The 19,249-nt window shown below is 45.7% G+C and overlaps 1 protein-coding gene across 7 annotated transcripts in view; it reads right to left on the bottom strand.

Annotated features, from left to right (window-relative positions):
- Nucleotides 1–9,121: 9,121 nt before the first annotated feature.
- CCDC77 (coiled-coil domain containing 77) overlaps nt 9,122–19,249 on the bottom strand; it is a 43,493-nt gene continuing 33,365 nt past the window's right edge. For 5 of the 7 annotated variants that reach the window (XM_017945561.3, XM_031650195.1, XM_031650199.1 and 2 more), the window contains 4 exons: nt 17,018–17,237; nt 14,814–14,939; nt 14,561–14,713; nt 12,937–13,805 (listed from right to left, as the gene is read on the bottom strand). In XM_017945561.3, coding sequence (XP_017801050.3) covers nt 13,659–13,805; nt 14,561–14,713; nt 14,814–14,939; nt 17,018–17,237 — 646 coding nt within the window. In that variant the 3' untranslated portion in view covers nt 12,937–13,658. Of the gene's footprint in view, nt 9,565–12,936; nt 13,806–14,560; nt 14,714–14,813; nt 14,940–17,017; nt 17,238–19,249 lie in introns of those variants that run through there. The other 2 variants (XM_031650200.1, XM_031650198.1) reach the window with 2 other exon arrangements.

Raw genomic sequence — 19,249 nt, 5'->3', positions numbered from 1 at the left:
GAGCAATACCAATTATTTCCTACCACTCAGGTTTTCTTTGTTGCTGGCAAACCCAGAGGAAGACAGTGTGAACAGCGCTCTAGTTGGCTCATTAGTTGGTGCTGAGACCATCGACACGGGCCTCCCCAAAGCTCTACCTCCTGTCTCTCTGACTACTAAACCCCACTAGAAAGACATTATCTCACACTTCTCTAGAAAGGCACTCTTCTGTGTGCACTCTGCAGTCTTCTGCTGCAGATACTAGTGAGGGGGTGTGTAGCTGGAGCTGAGGCATAATGACCCACAGCTCTGAGTAGCTTCTTCCCCACTCCCAAGTCATGGCACATGTCTAATGTCTGGAAGCCGTGTGGCTCACCATGGTGCCAGGGTAGTGCCATCCCTCTGAGCGAAGTCTTAGTGCTTCCTTCTCTTCTCCCAAGGACACATCCCAGGCTTGGTCCCTACAAGTTAGAGCACACACAGATGTGTGTCTCAGCATTTTCAGAACAGGGCATAGGTCCCTAGGACTCTGAGTGAAGCTGGATTTCCTACTGCTATTCTTCCATCCTGAAGAAAAAAACTCTCATGCACCCTTCACTCCTGACCTCACAGTTTCTCGAGCCCCTAATAGGGCTTCTAAATGACCACATCTTTTCTACATTTGATGGTCTGTACTCCTTCTATAGGCTTCAGTTCAGAAGCCATTTAATAAATACTCTGTAGTAATCGAGAATGTCCTTACTCCGCATTCATATGAGGTTCTGTCAACTTGAACGCCCACTCGTTTAAGGAGGCTTCCCCTAAGAAAACAGAAGTGGTCATGCCAGGCGCTGGGGCTCAGGCCTGTAATCCCAACACTTTGGGAGGCCGAGGCAGGTGGATCATGAGGTTGGGAGTTCCAGACCAGCCTGACCAACATGCTGAAACCCTGTCTCTATCAAAAATACAAAAATTAGCCGGGCGCGGCAGTGGGCGCCTGTAATCTCAGCTACTCGGGAGGCTGAGGCAGGAGAATGGTGTGAACCCCAGGAAGGCGGAGCTTGCAGTGAGCCGAGATCATGCCATTGCACTCTAGCCTGGGTGACAAAACAAACAAAAAAAGACTTTGGGAGGTCGAGGTGGGCCGATCACAAGGTCAGGAGTTCGAGACCAGCCTGGCCAATACAGTGGAACCCTGTCTGTACTGAAAATACAAAAATTAGCCGGGTGTAGTGGCAGGTGCCTGTAATCCCAGCTACTCGGGAGGCTGAGGCAGGAGAATCACTTGAACCCAGGAGGCGAGGGTTGCAGTGAGCCAAGGTCATGCCATTGCACTCCTTTGTGCCTTGGCGATAAAGGAGACTCCAAAAAAAACTTTTGGAGGGTCGGGAGAGGGTGGGCTTAGACCAAGGTCAGGAGTTCCAGACCAGCCTGGCCAACACAGTGGGAACCTGCCCTCACTAAAAATACAAAGTACCCACCAGTGCAGTGGCGGCGCCTCTGTGGTCCCAGCTACCGGAGGCTGGAGGTCGAGAACATGGAACCCGAGGCGAGTTGGCAGTGAGTCGAGATCTCACTACTGCACTCCAGCCTGGGCGACAGAGCGAGACTCCGTCTCAAAAAAAGAAAGAAAAAGAAAAAAGAAAAGGAAAAAGAAAACAGAAGTGGGGCGTGGATGTTCTTCCCTCGCCTTGAACACGGCTTTTTCAGGCGCATATGAGCTGCATTCAATTCCTCCTCGCGGCCTCGGCTTTGGGCAGAACGACGGTCCTAAGCCCGGGGCACGTGCAGAGCGCCCCGAACAGCTCGAGCGCCCGCGGCCGGACAGGCTTCCTGAACAACGTCTTTGTCTAAGTTCACAGGCCCAGGCCGCTAGCGCCGCCGCGAGGACCCCAGCGCGGCCCCGAACCCGCGTCACTGCGGCATCTCTGCGGCCTCCGGACGGCGGCGCCGGCGCCGGGCGGGCGGGGCTGCGGGGTTCGGGTTTCCCAGCCGCGTTATCTGAGGACCGGCTGCTGGGATTTGATCGGGGCCGGTTCGAGAGAGAGGCCGACGCCGTCTTTGCCCCAGAACAGACTCGTCTTTGAGCTCTGCCGCCACCCGGGCTGGGGACGGAGAAAGAAAACAAACTCCGCGCTGTGTGCGGTTCTCTGGAATCTCTCCTGGCCCCGGAGCGGGAGAAGCGGAGCCGCCTTGAGTTCGGCCCCGGCGCCCTCTGCAGGCGGCAAACGGCGGCCGCGCTGAGCCGGGCCCAGGCTGGGAATTAGGGTGAGAACAAAAACGATTGGGAAGGGGTTAGGGTGAGAATAAAAATGACTGACTGGGAAGGGGTTAGGGTGAGAACAAAAACGACTGACTGGGAAGGGGTTAGGGTGAGAACAAAAACGACTGACTGGGAAGGGGTTAGGGTGAGAACAAAAACGACTTCGGACCCTCTCAGCAGTAGTGGAGTAACATTTATCTCATTCCTGGGTAAACGCTCCGAGTGAAGCAGTCTGATTGAAAGTCAGCTTGGTCGCCGGGCACGGTGGTTCACGCCTGCAATTCCAGCACTTTGGGAGGCTCTGACCCCAGGAGTTTGAGACCAGCCTGGGCAACATAGCGAGACCCCATCTCTAAAGAAAATATAAAATAAAATAAAATAATAAAATAAAATACAGTAAAGTCAGTCTGCAAGAGCTGATTGAAACAGAACATCCTCACTGGCTGAGCTGTAAAGAAAGACGATGAACCCAGTTTAGGGATTTGGGTCAGGGACGGTTGGTGAAACTGCATAGTCCCGTGGTGAGGCTTTCTGCTCTGTTTTCCTGTTCTCTCATATATTTGCCACTTACACGGTGTGTGGGTGTTGGAGGGTGGTCAAGACATGTGTATTTGTTTCGTTCTTTTTTCTTTTTTTTTTTAATCTGTCATCCAGGCTGAAGTGCAGTGGCACAATCTATGGCTAATTCCAGCCTCAACCTCCTGGGCTCAAGCATTCTTCCCGCCTCAGCCTCCTGAGTGGCTGGGACTACGAGCATGTACCACCATGCCTGGCTAATTTTTTTTTCGAGACAGGTCTTGCTCTGTCACCAGGCTGGAGTGCAGTGGTGCAATCTTGGCTCATTGCAACCTCTGCCTTCCGGGTTCAAGCAATTCTCGTGCCTCAGCCTCCCGAGTAGCTGGGACTACAGGTGTGTGTCACCACACCTGGCTAATTTTTGTATTTTTAGTAGAAACGTTTCGCCATGTTGGCCAGGTTGGTCTTAAACTCCTGGTCTCAAGTGATCTGCCTGCCTCGGCCTCCCAAAGTGCTGGAATTATAGACGTGAGCCACTGTGCCCAGCCCTTGGCTAAATTTTTAAACTTTAGTTTTTTGTAGAGATGGGCTATGTTGCCCAAGTTGGGCTCAAATTCCTGGGCTCAAGCAATTCTCCCAACTCAGCCTCCCAAAGTGCTAGGATTACAGGCATGAGCCACTGCACCCCGCCAAGGCAGAAGCATCTTTTAGAAGCTCCAGGGCGCTGAAATCCCAACACTTTAGGAGGCTGAGGTGGGATGATTGCTTGAGCCCAGAAGGTGGAGTCTGCAGTGATCAGTGATCTGCACTCTAGCCTGGCTGATGGAGTGAGACCCTATATCTAAACTTAAATACATCACAAATATTCTTCTGCCTTGATGAGGATTCTGCTCTTCAGCCAGGCACCTTACCCTCAAAAGAGGGCTGTCAGAGCAGGCCAGTGAGCGATGCGCATGGTGAAGCCTTGCATTGTGTCGTCCCATATGGTATCCAGGTGTTTACAGGAGACATTTCACACTCTGAATTTTCCTTCAGAGAATTAGAAAGTGACCTCAGAGACTTCACATCAGTCTCTGAATTATTTTGTTAATCTAGGTCAGAGGCCTTGGCGCTGCATTTTCAGATCCCAGCGTTATCTCAGCTTTCTAGGCCGAACACACTGCTTTCAGGAAGGTTTTTCCTTAAATGCCATACTATTCTCAAGGGAGATTTCTCCAGCCCTTAAAGACCTGTAGAAAAGGAAACCCCACGGCATTCTTTCCACGGGGAGAGAGTGAGGTGTTGGCATCACAGAGAGGAATGCCAACACCTCAGGAGAGGATGCGGGTGGCTTGTGAATAGAGCCCAAGTCAGAACTCCTGGAAACACCAACACTGTGGGACAAGCAGAAGCAGAGACCAGGAGCAGGCAAGTGCACCAGGTGCCGAAGTCAGACCAGGACAGAGACCGAGGAAGCAGGGAGAGCCAGAGGCAGTGCCAGTGCATGCTGGCACTGACAGAGTGTGGTTCCTTACCCTAGCCTTGTCTCTTGTGTCACTCTCCAGGCTGGGCCGGCACCGGATAAGCTTCTGTGGAAAACAGCTGTGTTCTCTGTGTGCAAACAGGTTCTCTTGCTTGTTTTGTGTCAAAGCAATGAACTCCTAAGGACTCATGATCAACGCTTAGGAGGCAAGGGCAGGAGACCGGGTGGGAAGCAGCCCCAGAGGAGAGGGGTTGGGGAAGTTAGAGGGCAGCCTCCTCCGACTGACTCAAGGTGAAATATAGAATCTGGTCTGGCGCCATGTCTCACACCTGTAATACTGTCACTTTGGGAGGTCGAGGCAGAAAGATCGCTTGAGGCCAAGAGTTTGAGACCAGCCTGGTCAATATAGCGAGACTCCATCTCTATGTAAAATTTTTTTTTTTTTTTTTTTTTTTTGTTGAGATGGAGTCTCGCTCTGCCGCCCAGGCTGGAGGCAGTGGCCGGATCTCAGCTCACTGCAAGCTCCGCCTCCCGGGTTCACGCCATTCTCCTGCCTCAGCCTCCCGAGTAGCTGGGACTACAGGCGCCGCCACCGCGCCCGGCTAGTTTTTTGTATTTTTTAGTAGAGACGGGGTTTCACCGGGTTAGCCAGGATGGTCTCGATCTCCTGACCTCGTGATCCGCCCGTCTCGGCCTCCCAAAGTGCTGGGATTACAGGCGTGAGCCACCGCGCCCGGCCTATGTAAAATTTTAAAATAAATAAATAAACAAAAGTGTTGAGGGGGAGAAATACTGAATCTCAAAGATGAGGACAAAGTAGTCAGGCTTCAGGAAATGAGCAGAGAATACGTAGAGAAAGAAGAATTTCCTAAGGTCATTTTTTTGGGGGGAAGGAGTTCATTGCTTTGACATGAAACAAGCAAGAGAACCTGTTAGCACACAGAGAACACAGTTATTTTCCACAGAAACTTATCGGGTGCCGGCCCAGCCTGCGGAGTGACACAAGAGATATATAGGGTAAGGAACTGCCGGTAAAAAGAAAAAACCGCCCGTCTGACTCCAGTAATCGATTACTGAGCTTTGGGCCAAATGAAACCTTACAAAAATGTGCATGACGATATTCCTTAGGCTCATTCCTATTCGGGATCCCTCTACTTAATATTTAATTATCCTTCCCAAAGGCCAAGGCAAGGTTGCCAACTAAGAGGCTCTGGAAGAGTCAACATAAGCAATATTGAAATTGTTCATTTAGGCCGGGCGCGGTGGCTCAAGCCTGTAATCCCAGCACTTTGGGAGGCCGAGATCATGGATCAATGGCAGGTCAGAGATCAAGACCATCCTGGCACATGCAGAAACCCCGGCTCTCTACTAAACAAAAACTAGCCGGGCTGCAGGTGGCGGGCTTCGGTAGTCCCAGCTGCTCGGGAGGCTGGAGGCAGGAGACTGCAAACCCAGGAGGCGGAGTTTCTGCAGTGAGCTGAGATCTGGGCCACTGCACTCCAGCCCGGCCAGAGCAAGACTACCAAAAAAAAAAAAAAAAAAAAAAAAGAAATTGTTCATTTAAAATCAGCACTGTTGTTTAAATAAGCGAGGATGTGGGCAACTAGAGCCGTATGTGAGGAAAATGTCACAAGTCAACACAAGGCTAATCACAAACATCGTGGTCCAATGTAGAATTCCCAGGACTCGCTAGCTGCAGACTAGTCAAAAAGGAGTGGGTCAATGATTGGGGATAAACTGGGCAAAAAGTGCATAAAATCACTGTATTGTTTCTTAGAACTGCATGTGAGTCTACAATTATCTAAACATAGAAAGATGAGTTGAATCATCAAGGAGAATAAAATAAATATTCGTCCAAACTGAAAAAAAAAACATATTTAGCAGACCAACTCAAGATGCATCTATTATAATGACATATATATATATGTCTATTCTGTTCATGTGTCAACACAATTTATTTAATTTATTATTTGTATATTTTATTTTTTTTTTTTTTTTTAGAGATAGGGCTTCACTCTGTAGTCCTGGCTAGAGTGCAGTAGCCTAATCATAGCTCACTGCAGCCTCGACCTCCTGGGCTCAAGCGATCCCCCAGCCTCAGCCTCCCAAGTAGCTGGGGCTATAGGCGTGCACCACCACACCCAGCTAATTTTTTATAATTTTGGTAGAGATGGAGTCCCACTGTGTTCCTAGACTGGTCTCAAACTCCTGGCCTCAAATGATCCTCCCACCTTGGCCTCCCAAACTGCTGGGATTACAGGCCTGAGCCACCGTGCCCAGCATTAATTTTTTGAAAAATAGAGTGGCTGGCTCAGTTTGAAAAAAATAGGCCATGCAGCTGAAGAGGCAAAGAGAAAGAGAGCTAATATCTGCCAACAGAAACAATCGTAGCTGCCACTTGGAGGTCGAGCTCCCAGAAGGCTATTCTGGCAAGGACGGTGGGTTTCTCAGTGACAATCTGATCCCACAGTCACCTACATAGGTACCTGCGTTCACTTAGATGTGAATATTCTCCTCTGGTAGTTTCCCCCAGGAAAAGCATCATCTGCAAACTGAGGGATTTCCTACACACAATAACACGGGTGCGTTGTGGTGTCATCTTCAACGTGAGGCGATTAAGTAAGTAATCTCTAGAAGTCTAGGTTGTGTTCACGTTGCTTTTTGTGTGGCTAATTTGAAAATAAGCTACCAACCAGTCCAGGAGTGGAATATTTCACAGCTTAAGCTCATAAAGCAATGTTTTCATGTAGAGATTTAAAACTGCCTTTCAAAATGTTGTCTTTGCAGGGCCTCCCTTCACTTTGCAGCCAAAGCCTCCTTCCAGTTCTGTCTCTTCACCTCCTTTTTTTCTGCTGGTCTCCCTATTCTAGGTCTTTTTTGGCTCTGTGCCCTTACCGACTTAGGAAGTTAGAAGGGCAGAGGAAGCAGACTGTGACTAGCTGCGGTTCTAGACATTTTCTCCCTGGCAGGCGGTTCAACTCAATAAATCCTTCATCAAGACTTACTCCTAACAACTCTATCCCTTGTCTCTTGTCAGCTCCCTCCAATCTTTCCAGCATTCACTCTTCTCCTCATGCTCCCCGTCACGTCAGTGCCCTATTTCATTTTCAGGGGAGGGTTTAACTTTAGTTCCTCCGTGAAAACAGGGTAGTTACCCCTTTAGAGTTATTATACCAGCTCATCTGCTCTTCCTGCGCCCATCAGTACCAGCGCTCATTCTCCCCGGCGTCTTACCTAGCAACACCTCTCTCTCTTCTGTCTTCAGTTCCCTCCCCTGGCTTTTCCCTTTCAGCCTACAAATATGGTGAAGTCTTCCCCAGCCTAAAACTAACAAAACTCCTCTCCTTGGCTTTATCAACTTTGAAGCTATTTCCCATTTTCCTTCTGGCCTCATCCCTCAACCTAATATAAGCCAACTTCCACCTCTATTTCACGAAGTTGCTCTAAATTCACCTGCTGCTAAATCCCCAAACCTCAGTTCTAATTTACATGGTTCTTCTGGAGCATTTGGCAATGCTCCCAACCACTGGCTTCTAGAAGTTCTCATTCCCTAAGTGTCCAGAACACTACGTTCTTGTTATTCAGATCATTCCTTCCTTACTGGCTACCCCTCCTCTTACTGTGAAGGTTTCCCCTCTTTGACCCTCTTCTCTTCTTATTCTGTATGCTTTTCATCTCGGATCTCATCCGTATCCAATTACCTTTTATATTAATAATTCCAAATCTTTAATACTAACTTATCTTCCAGATCTCTATTCCCAAATTTACTAGAAACAGGCTGCTTCTCCTAGACATTGAAGCTCACTTAATGGTGTCACTGGACACGTGGTACCTCAAGCCAGAAACTTTGAAGTTAAGAGAATTATCTTTTTTTTTCCTTTGAGATACAGTCTCGCTGTGTTGCCCAGGCTGAAGTACAGTGGCACTATCATAACTCGCTGTAGCCTCAAAGTCCTGGACGCAAGCAATCTTGCCTCCTTAGCCTCCTGGGTAGCCAGGACTACAGGTGCGAGTGACTGTGGCCGCCTAATTTTGTCGTTGTTGAGCCAGGGTCTCCCTACGTTAGGGTCTCCCAGGTTGGTCTCGAACTCCTGGGCTCAAGCGATCTTCCCACTTCCTTAACTCTTCCCTGACTCTCACATGTCATCCATCACCAAGATAGGATGACCATTCTACTCCTAAATGATTCTCAAATCTGTCCCTTCCTCTTTATTCTCAATGTCTCCCTTTAGCTTAGACTCTGAATTTCTCTTCTGGATGAGGACAGCAGCCATCTTTTTCCTTCTGTCCCTAAACACAGTGAGTGATGATAGTGCAATCTGCTATGTTGCAAATATTACAGTAAATCTCAGTAGCCCAACTAACATGATGTGGGTGGAGAGGCAGCGAGAATCATAAGACTGGACCAAAAATAACACAGCCAGAGGGTATTTTATTTTGTGAAAAATCACATAAGTTTCATGGATAAAAAGGTGACTTATTACCAAGTTACTCGTAATATGGTTAAAAGAAAGTTTAAAATGCAAAGGAAATGACGATGATGACGCTTTTGCAAGATCTTTGGCACTATCCTTTGATTTGTACCTGCAGATACTGCAATACATCCTAGTATGAAGTGATTGTGCCCTAGCTTGATCTGAAGTATGAAGATTGACCAGGAAATAAATATTTCATATATTTATTATTTCATGGCACTTCCTAGCCTCCCTCACCCCACTTTTTTTGAGACAGGGTCTTGCTTTGTAGCAGAGGTGCAAACACGGCTCACTGCAGCCTCAACCTCCCAGGTTCAAGTGATCCTCCTGCCTCAGCCTCCCAAGTAGCTGGGATTACAGGTGTGCACCACCACACCCAGCTAACTTTTGTGTTTTTTGTAGATGGTTTTTTGCCATGTTGCCCAGGCTGGTGTGGAACTCCTGGGCTCTATCAAGCCTCGGCCTCCCAAAGTGCTGAGATTACTAGATTATGGGTGTGAGGCACCACACCTGGCCCCCTTGCCCCTGATTTTTAAGAAAGGAGTTTGCATTTCAAATTATGTTTCATGCACGACTTCGTGTCACAAAATATTTAAGTTGTTTTTCTCCAGTTTTAAGTAATCCCAAACATTTCCAATTGATTCAAAGGGTCTTGGAATATTTAGCAGGTTTGCATAATTGTATTAAATGAAATTTCATGCTATTTATGTTGTGTATTACATAACTCTGTCTCCTGTACTTGCATTTCCCCAAACATTCTGTTCTTCCTTGTCTTCATACATGTTGTCCCTCTGCCTACAAGGTCCTGCTTCTTGTCCGTCTCCAAATTCACGTTTGAGGTTCAGTTCACATGCATCTCCTGCAAGTCACCGTCTCTGTTGCTTTCTATCCTGCACAGCCACAGAACTGCACTTCATTACTGAGTTTTTCTATGTTTATCTTCCCCACCAACCTTGGGAGCACAAGTATTTTAGTGTTCTCTGTAAACTTAAGATCTAGCATAATTTCTAGAACATAAAAAGCACCTAAGGGGCCAGGTGCAGTGGGATGCTTGTAATCCCAGTGTTTTGGTAGGATGAGGCAGGAGGATTGCTTGAGGCTAGGAGCTCGAGACCAGCCTTGGAACATAGTGAGACTCTATCTGTACAAGTTTTGTTTTTGTTTTTGTTTTTGTTTTTTTTGAGACGGAGTCTCGCTCTGTCGCCCAGGCTGGAGTGCAGTGGCCGGATCTCAGCTCACTGCAAGCTCCACCTCCCGGGTTTACGCCATTCTCCTGCCTCAGCCTCCCGAGTAGCTGGGACTACAGGCGCCCGCCACCTCACCTGGCTAGTTTTTTGTGTTTTTTTAGTAGAGACGGGGTTTCACTGTGTTAGCCAGGATGGTCTCGATCTCCTGACCTCGTGATCCGCCCATCTCGGCCTCCCAAAGTGCTGGGATTACAGGCTTGAGCCACCGCGCCCGGCCACAATTTTTTTTTAATTAAGTGGGTGTAGTGGCATGCCCCTGTAGTCCTAGCTACTTGGGAAGCTGAAGGGGGAGAATTGCTTGAGCCCAGGAGTTCAAAGTGGCAATGGGTTTTGATTGCACCACTGCCCTCTAACCTGGGCAACAGAGCAAGAGACTGTTTCTTACAAAAACAAAACAAAACAAATAGCACTTAAGAAATAAATTGCTGAATGAATAAATGAATGGTATTAAATACATCATGGAATCTGATTGGCAGTGGTAAGCAATTGGTAAGTCAGTTGAAGCCAAAATACAGATAATAGCTAATTGTAACTGAAGGCCTACTATATGCTAGGCACCAGACAAAGTCATTTCATGGAGGTATTTTTTTTTTAATTGATATCGGCTGGGTGCGGTGGCTCATGCCTGTAATCCCATCACTTTGGGAGGCCGGGGCGGGAGGATTGCTTGAGCCCAGGAGTTCAAGACCAGCTTGGGCAACACGGCAAATCCCTGTCTCTATAAAAAAAAAATACAAAAGTTAGCTGAGCATGGTGGCACGTGCCTGTAGTCCCAGCTACTCAGGAGGTTGAGATTGGAGGATTGCTTAAGCCCGGGAGGTTGAGGCTGCAGTGAACCAAGGTTGCGTCATTGCGCTCCAGCCTGGGTGACAGTGAGACCCTGTCTCAAAAAAAAAAAAAATTGATATATAACCCACATACCATAAAATTCACCTTTTTAAAGCATTCAATTCAGTGGTTTTTAAAGTATATTCACAGTTTGGGAAAAGAAACCTTGTACCCATTAGCAGTGACCCCTTATTCCCCCCTCTTCTCAGCACTTGGCAATCACTAATCTCCTTTCCATATGGATTCGCCTATTCTGGACGTTTCATGTGTACGGGAATCATACAACATGTGGCCTTCTGTTTCTGCCTTCTTAGCAAAATGTTGCGAGGTTCCCCGTGCAGTAGCATGTATCACTACCCCACTCCTTTCCATGACTAATATTCTGTTGTATGGATATACCACACTCTGTTTATCCATTCACCAGCTCATGGACATCTGGATGGTTTCCACTTTTGGTCCATTATTAATCATACTGCTGTGAACATTATGCATAAGATTTTGTGTGGGAGTATATTTTTGTTTATCCTGGCCATGTACTTAAGGAGTGGAATTGCTGGGTCATATGGTAACTCTATGCTTAACTTTTCAAGGAACTGCCAGACTGTTTTTTGAAGGGGAAGCATCATTTTACATTCTCGTCAGCAATCTATGGGGCCTCTAGTTTCTCCACATCCTTGTCCACACTTGTTACTTTTTGATGATAGCCATCCTAGTGAGCATGAAGCCATATCACATTAGTTTCCATTTCCTTAATGATGTTGAGCATCTCTCCATGTACTCATTGGCCATTTGTATAACTTTTTTGGAGAGATGTCTATGCAGATCCCTGGCCCATTTTTGAATTGTGCATTTTTTAATTCCATTGTAAGAGCTCTTTATATACTCTGGATACTAGATTTTCTCTTTCTTAATCCTCACAGTCACCCTGCTGAAACAGGTAGCTTTTTGTCTCTTTTACAGATGGAGACTGGAGCCTGGAGAATTTTAGTAAGAGGTGTGATTGAGTCTAGATCTGTGATTCTCCAAAGCCTGTGCCCTTTCCACTATTTTATGCTGCTTCTTGGTGATAGAGTTTTAACTGACCGTGAGGTTTAAAGAGGGCCACACCAGTGGGTGGTTAATATAAAGATGAATGTTATGGAATTGAGACCAGGATGTTAGAAACACGATCAACCGATTGCTGAAGTCAATGGCAGTAGGTCTCAGAGTCATTTGTAAGTAAGTTGGATTATATGATATTTAAAGTTGCTTCTTACTCCAAAATTCTCTAACTTAATACACCTTTTTGTTTTGCCAGCAACAACAAAAGTAATGGTCAGGAAAAGCCAATTCCCTAAGTATCAGGACAGAAGGAAGAATCATCCACTCCCGTAAATCTCTCTAAGGCCTGGGAGCAGGGCACTCTAAGAATTTTTGTCCCAATTTATCAATGGAAAAAACTGATCTGCTATCACAGACTTTTTCAAGAAAAGTAATAGCTTCTGCCCGCAGTACAATCACCACCTCCCTTTACACATCATTAACAATTGTAAATATGAAAACCTGGGTTCTCTCCTTTGTCCTGGGTAAATCAGAAAGATGCTATCTTAAGTAAAGACTAACTTACTACCAAGAGGCTTTCTGGGTATGGAAACAATTATTTTGTCCCAAATGCAATTTGCCTAAAAACGGATAAAGTTTTAGTGTCATCCCCTTTGTGCTACTTTGTTATCTCCAACACTAGATGATTTCAAAGGAGTCATTTAAAAAAACTTGTGGGCTGGGCATGGTTGCTCACGCCTGTTATCCCAGCACTTTGGGAGGCTGAGGTGGGTGGATCACCTGAGGTCAGGAGTTCAAGACCAGCCTGGCCAACATGGTGAAACCCCGTCTCTACTAAACAAACAAACAAAAATACAAAAATTAGCAGAGCATGCTGGTGAGTGCCTGTAATTCCAGCTACTTGGAAGGCTAAGGCAGGAGAATCACTTTCATCTGGGAGGTGGAGGCTGCAGTGGGCCGAGATCACACCACTGCACTCCGGCCTGGGTGACAAGAGTGAAACTCTGTCTCAAAAAACCCCAGAAAACTTGTACACGTGCACAAAACTGCAGAGGCCATGGAACAAAAAAGTAAACTGAGTTTTGTGAGTCATTAACGAAGCATAGACATAGTATTGAGAAGAAGTTACAGAAAACTCAAAGAGAATCTTTTGAATGAAATATTTTATTGAAAATAGTTAATTTAAAAATCTATACATCATTTTCCAAAAGCCGTGTTACTGATAAAAATATCAAACTTTCCAAACAAGGATCACTTGTTTCATTCGCCCTTGCCCAAGTGTCTCCTTAATTTTTCCAGATGGACGTTTTGTGAGTCTCTAGTGCCCTCTGGTGAAACACCATGAAACTGCCCAGGAACGTAATTCAGGCTCTGCTCACCACGGAAGGTGAAACAGCAGAATGAGCGCCTATTCCAATGGGACAGGTTGCGATGCGCTGCCTTCTCCCCCAGCTCAGGAAAACCGCAGCCTCTGTCCGTGCGTCTCTCTCTTCAGGGAAAGTATTCTTCCCACGGACACTCCGCCAAGCTCACTGCAAAATACCTTCTTCCTAAGTTTTTATCATCACTGTCTTCTAAAAAACAAAAACCTGTTGATACAGACGGGATAAATAATGAAAGCCTCCAGGTCATTCAGGACCAGGCCCCTACTCCCCACAAATGTTAACAGGACAGCAAAAATGATACAGCAAGCTGAGCCTGCAAGAAAAGCTTTCCTAGTGGTCCCTGGTTCTTCACCCTGTCTTCATAATAATCAACAGCATCACTCTAGTCAACTCAGGTTTCCATTTTCTGGCAGCAGATGACCTTGTCCTCAGGTTTCAAGGAGCACGCCTCTTCTAAATGGGGGCCATTTCCAAAAGTAGACATCAACAGAGCCTCAGTTCATTCTCCAGACCAAACACTTTCGACTTAAGATTCTTCAGTTCTCCTTGTATCTTATGTGCCCGTCTATTGCTGTCACGGACCTCACACAGAATGGCAAGATCCTGGTTTGCCCGGACATTAATTGTTGCCTAGGGATTTGAAAACAAAAAGAAAGAAAGAAATGATTATGGCATATGCCAGGGGAGAGATGTCGGTCAAAAAGACACAGCTCTGTTAGCTCCTTTTTATGAGATTTTGAGTACACAGGATAAATGCCATCCTTAGTTTGTTCAGTGGCTATAACTAAAGAAGGAAAATGTAGAATTAAAGCAGAAATCCCATGAACATCCTTCCCGTCCAATAAAGGAGCCTTGAGCTAGAGATCAATGAACAATGAAAGAGGAGTAAGACAGGCCAGGATAAGCAACACCGCTGGTAAATTTGTCACAGAATGAAAGCAGGCCTCTCCTCTTTTCTGTAACTAAGCTTGTTTGGAGCTCAGGCTAACTGGCTAAATCTCATGAAGAAGGCTCTTGAGGCAACTTGTATTCTAAAGAACTGTGTCCGTCGGAAAAAAATCACTCTATCAATCAATTACCCACTTTCCCCAACTGCAAAATAGACATGATTGTTTAATCTGCTTCTTGAATTAGGAGGGATGACAATTTCCGTTACGTTTAGCTCACATCGAAGTATTAATGATGCAATCATTCAGTGATTTCAGGGTATTTTTATTTTCCCTCTAGCATGTACTTGAACTGATTTTCAGGGAGGCTTAAAGACGGTGATCTGTTAGTGTCTGTCAGCACGGAAACAACACATCCTTCTTTTGAGGAGCCTCGTGACCACGTTCCCTCACTTACACCTCTTTTCTCCCTTGTGGCAATCCAGGCCCAGCAATTACCTTATACAACATTTGCTCCAAGTCCTTCAGTTTCTGTCGGAGAACCTTAATATCTGTCTTAAAGCCTTCTACTTCCAAGATCCGTCGACGCTCCAGTGCCTCATAGCGTCTTGTCATTACCTGTAAACGCTTCCCCATCTTGTTAGTGCGATCCTAAACACAGGGACGGGGAGGCATTTATGAAGCTGAGGGAAGCGTTTTCCCCAGCCATCTGCGCTTCCTACTCCGTTATAAATGGAAGATAATTTTGTACCTTGAAGATCTCTCTCCTCATTCCCTCTTCCTCACGAATTCGGGCAAGTTCCTCTTCTAAGGAAATGCACTGCTCTTGGTACATACCAGACAGCTTTTTCTCTTGGACTAACTTATCTTTTAGGGACTGCAAGTCAAAGGGACAAAAACTATGAACACTCAGTTCTACAGTTTAGGTAATTCAAGTAATGCTTAGGCAAAGAAAGAAAGAAAGAAAAGAAGGGATTTCCAGAGGTACAAAGTGAGTTAAGGAACCAGACGACAAGGAACTTTGAGGAACATCTGAAAATCTCCTACTTCTAGACCAGTCTCGTAAACCCCGTTTCTAAAGTGTACAGAGTAGAAGTTCAAACAAATATTTTTGGCTCTGGGAAGAGTCAGATAATGGACCTCAGAAGCTGTCCCAAGTAAGACATTACAATATATGTTTCTAAAAAGGAAGAATTGTTAACAACAACACTTACTATACATGCTGTATTGAGCAGTTAAAATGATCCTTTAAAAACCCAAATCAGATCATGTTACTTCTTTCACACAGTCCTTCAAAGGCCTAACACTGTTGAGGGCTAAGTTCACACTCTGTACCGTGATGCACACGGCCCTCCACGACTGGCTGCTGCCAACCTTGGCTTCTTAAAGGGCATCCACTTCCTCCTTATTCACTCCTCTACACCCACGACGACAGCCGTCCATTTCCTTGAACATACTCCAGGGCGTATAAACTTGCTTTTCCCTCTGCCAGGGATGTTCTTCCCCAAGGTCTGTAGGGCAAGCTTAGTCCCATTTTTCAGGTCTCAGCAAAAACACCAGATATGAGACAGTGTCCCTGTGCGTTCCTTCTGTTAATACAACAGACTTCCGGCAACTACAATTAATCTTCATGTAATTCTTTTACTCCCTTAACACCACATTTTTATAATCTATAATTTTCTTTCTTTTTTTTTTTTTTTTGAGACGGAGTCTTGCTCTGTTACTGGGCTGCAGTGCAGTGGTGCAATCTCAGCTCACTGCAACCTCTGCCTCCCAGGTTCAAGCGATTCTCCTGCCTCAGTCTCTACCCAAGTAGCTGGGATTACAGGCGCCCACCACCACGCCTGGCTAATTTTTTGTATTTTTAGTAGAGACAGGGTTCCACTGTGTTGGCCAGGCTGGTCTCGAACTCCTGACCTTGTGATCGGCCCACCTCGACCTCCTCCTCCTAAAGCCTTTTTTGAGATCTGAGTTCACTTTGTCACCCAGGCTGGAGTGCAGTGGCATGATCTGGCCTCCTACTGCAACTCTGCCTCCCAGTCTGCTAAGTGATTCTCCTGCCTCAGCCTCCCGAAAGTAGCTGGGATTACAGGCACTCCAAGCACCACGCCTCGGCTACTTTTTGTATTTTTAGTGGTATCTAAGCCACCATGTTGGCTCTGTGCTGGTCTCAACTCCTGACCTCAGGTGATCCCACCTGCCTTGGCCTCCCAAAGCACAGGATTACAGGTGAGCCATCTGTGTCTCGGCCCTAATCTATAATTTTCTTAGTTATTTGTTAATGTTTCTGTTTTTTCTCACCATTAAAACGTAAATACCATGAGGACAGACCTTGTTTAGATTACTGTAACTCTAGGGCCTAACCCATAGCAGGAGTGCAGTAAATATTTGTGTTTTCTGTTTTTTGTTTGTTTTTTGTTTTTTGTGAGACGGACTCTCGCACTGTCACCAGGGCTGGAGCGCAGTGGTGTGGTCTCAGCTCCCTGCAACCTCCGCCTCCTGGGTTCAAGCAATTCTCCTGCCTCAGCCTCCCAAGTAGCTGGGATTACAGGCGCCCACCATCACGCCCAGCTAAATTTTTTTTGTATTTTTAGCAGAGACGGGGTTTCACCATCGTTGGCCAGTCTGGTTTTGAACTCCTGACCTAGTGATCTGCCCGCCTTGGCCTCCCAAAGTGCTGGGATTCCAGGCGTGAGCCGCTGTGCCCGGCCAGCAGTGCAGTATTTGCTGAATGAATGAATGAATGAATGAATGAATGAATGAATGAACAAGGCTAATATTTTAAATCCCTAAGCGCTATAATGATCAGCTGTTCTTCGAAACCTAGTTCTTGAGGCAGCTGCTACCAGAGCTTTCCGCACTGAATGGACCTTATGTTACAAACTGTAGGTTCTTTGGAATTCCTTCAACTCTCCCAGAAAAATAAATAATTTATTTAAGACATGAGGACATTACCTTAATATATTCACTTTGAGCATGATGACTGTCATGCATAACGGGCAACACTTTTCCAATTTTATCTTCTTTCTTCTTACACTGCACCCGGTATTGCTTAATCTTTGACATCAGATTATCTTTTTCAAGCATCCATGACTTCTCTTTACTTTGGTTTTCAGATCTGAGTTGCAGAAAATCTTTGGTGCTTTCATAGAGCAGCTCTTGGGTGTGGTGAAGACTAGGAACGAAAGTACAAATGCAGACATGAGGATGCACACACAGCACACCTGAAAGCAAGGATCATTCCAAAATGGAAGAGAATGGCTCTTTTTAAAATTGTGTAATATATAAATTTTGTAAAATATTAGCGGTTGTAAAAATCGGATCACTGGCAATCTTACAGGTTTTACTGGGCAAAGTATAATGTATCTACCCATGCTCACTGGTTCACAGACTGGTCTTTACAGGTATTTCCCTAAGTGCTCATGATTAGAAGGACTACAGGGATATTTACACATAGCCTGCATAAGTATGGACCATTCCTAGGAATCAGACAAGGAAGAACTAAATCATGGTGTTCTGACAAGTTAATACAAATTCTATAGTATCAAAACCAGCTTTGCTTTTGTGTATGCTGTGCTCCATGTAGAACTGCCTGTATCAAAATCTTATCCTTTGTTTATTTTATTTTATTTTTTTTTTTTTGAGGCAGAGTCTCTCAGCTTCTGTCACCAGGCTGGAGCAGGCGGGGTCGGATCTCAGCTCACTGTGGGCCCTCAGCCTCCCGGCTTACGCCATTCTCCCGCCTCCTCAGCCCCGGGAAAGTAGCTGGGACCACAGGCTCAGCCACCTCACCCGCTAGTTTTTGTATTTTTGAGTAGAGACGGGTTTCACTGGGTTGGCCAGGATGGTCTCTACCCTGATCTCTGATCCCACTGGGCTCGGCCTCCCAAAGTGCTGGGATTACAGGCTTGGAGCCAATCACAGCTTCCTGCCTGCTGTTTATTTTAAAAGAACTTTTGTTTTCGATGGTGGGTCTTGCTCTGTCACCTAGGCTGGAGTACAGAGGCACAACCATGGGCCTGTTGTTCTTGACCTCCTGGCTCAAGCAATCCTTCTGTCCTTGAAGCTCTTCCTAAGTAGCTGGGACCACCTCCCCTGTGGCCACAGCCTATTAAAAATTTGTGTGTGTGTGTGTGGCTGACGGGGTCTTGCTATGTTCCCTTGTGGGCTAGTCTGGTCTGGAACTCCTGCTCATACAATCCTCTCACCCCAGCCTCCCAAAAATACTGGGATTACAAGGGGAACCACTGCACCTGGCCTCCTTTTAAAAAATCAACTTCCGTACGAAGTCATTTTCTACCAACTTCTTTAGCTCTATTTTGATTCCTCCATTCTCTGAAATTCCATCCCAAGTTAAATGCCCGCTTGTCTTATAATTCAACATTTCTGCTCCTCTGTCACATTTTTAACTGTCAACATGCACTTTTTTCCCACCTCTGAGAGCATATAATTTTGGTCAATGCCTATTTTGCCCTTAAATGCCGGAGATTGTCAAGGATAATACTAACTACTGGACATACATGGCAGTTAACAGATTCTTGACGACCCTTTCCTGAAAATTTAGAAATAGACAATGTTTCATCTTTAAAAACAATATCCTTGGAAGTTAGTAACTCATCAGTTTGCACATTATCCCCTAGAAAATGCTATACTGAATGATCTTAACCGCTTGCAAGAGTATTAAATACCATGAAGCAATCACTACAGTTTCTACTGAACAAATAATGTCAGATCCACTTATTTCATGGTGCAAAAGGGCACACAGATACGAGGAAAATGGTAGCATAGTGCCACAAGCACACAGGTAAATGTCACAAGATGAAGTATACAGGCAGGTATGTGTGCACGTATATAAAGACAGGACAGAGAGGCTTCACTCAGTTACCACATCTGGATCTCTCACTTCAATGAGTTATTTTAATCTGTCTTACGCTTAATGTGCTCAATCCCCAAACGTAAAAGCATGGGCTTGTTAAAATACAAGTAGCTTGAAAGTGACAACTAAGGGCAGCAGTCATTAATTTCATTCTGGATTTCTTCAGGAAGATTCATATAATGGAAGGAACTGATCACGCGTCTCAGATAAGGCTATTAATAAGCAAACAAGGAAGGTTATTGATATTCCTGGAAAATGGCATATGTAAACTACAAAATTACTGCATAAATTTAAAAATATCTGTCCCTTTA

The sequence above is a fragment of the Papio anubis genome, chromosome 9 (assembly GCF_008728515.1).
Source record: "Papio anubis isolate 15944 chromosome 9, Panubis1.0, whole genome shotgun sequence".
NCBI lineage: Eukaryota > Metazoa > Chordata > Mammalia > Primates > Cercopithecidae > Papio > Papio anubis.
Note: the sequence above shows the minus strand (reverse complement) of the source record. Positions and strands in the feature narration are given on the sequence as shown.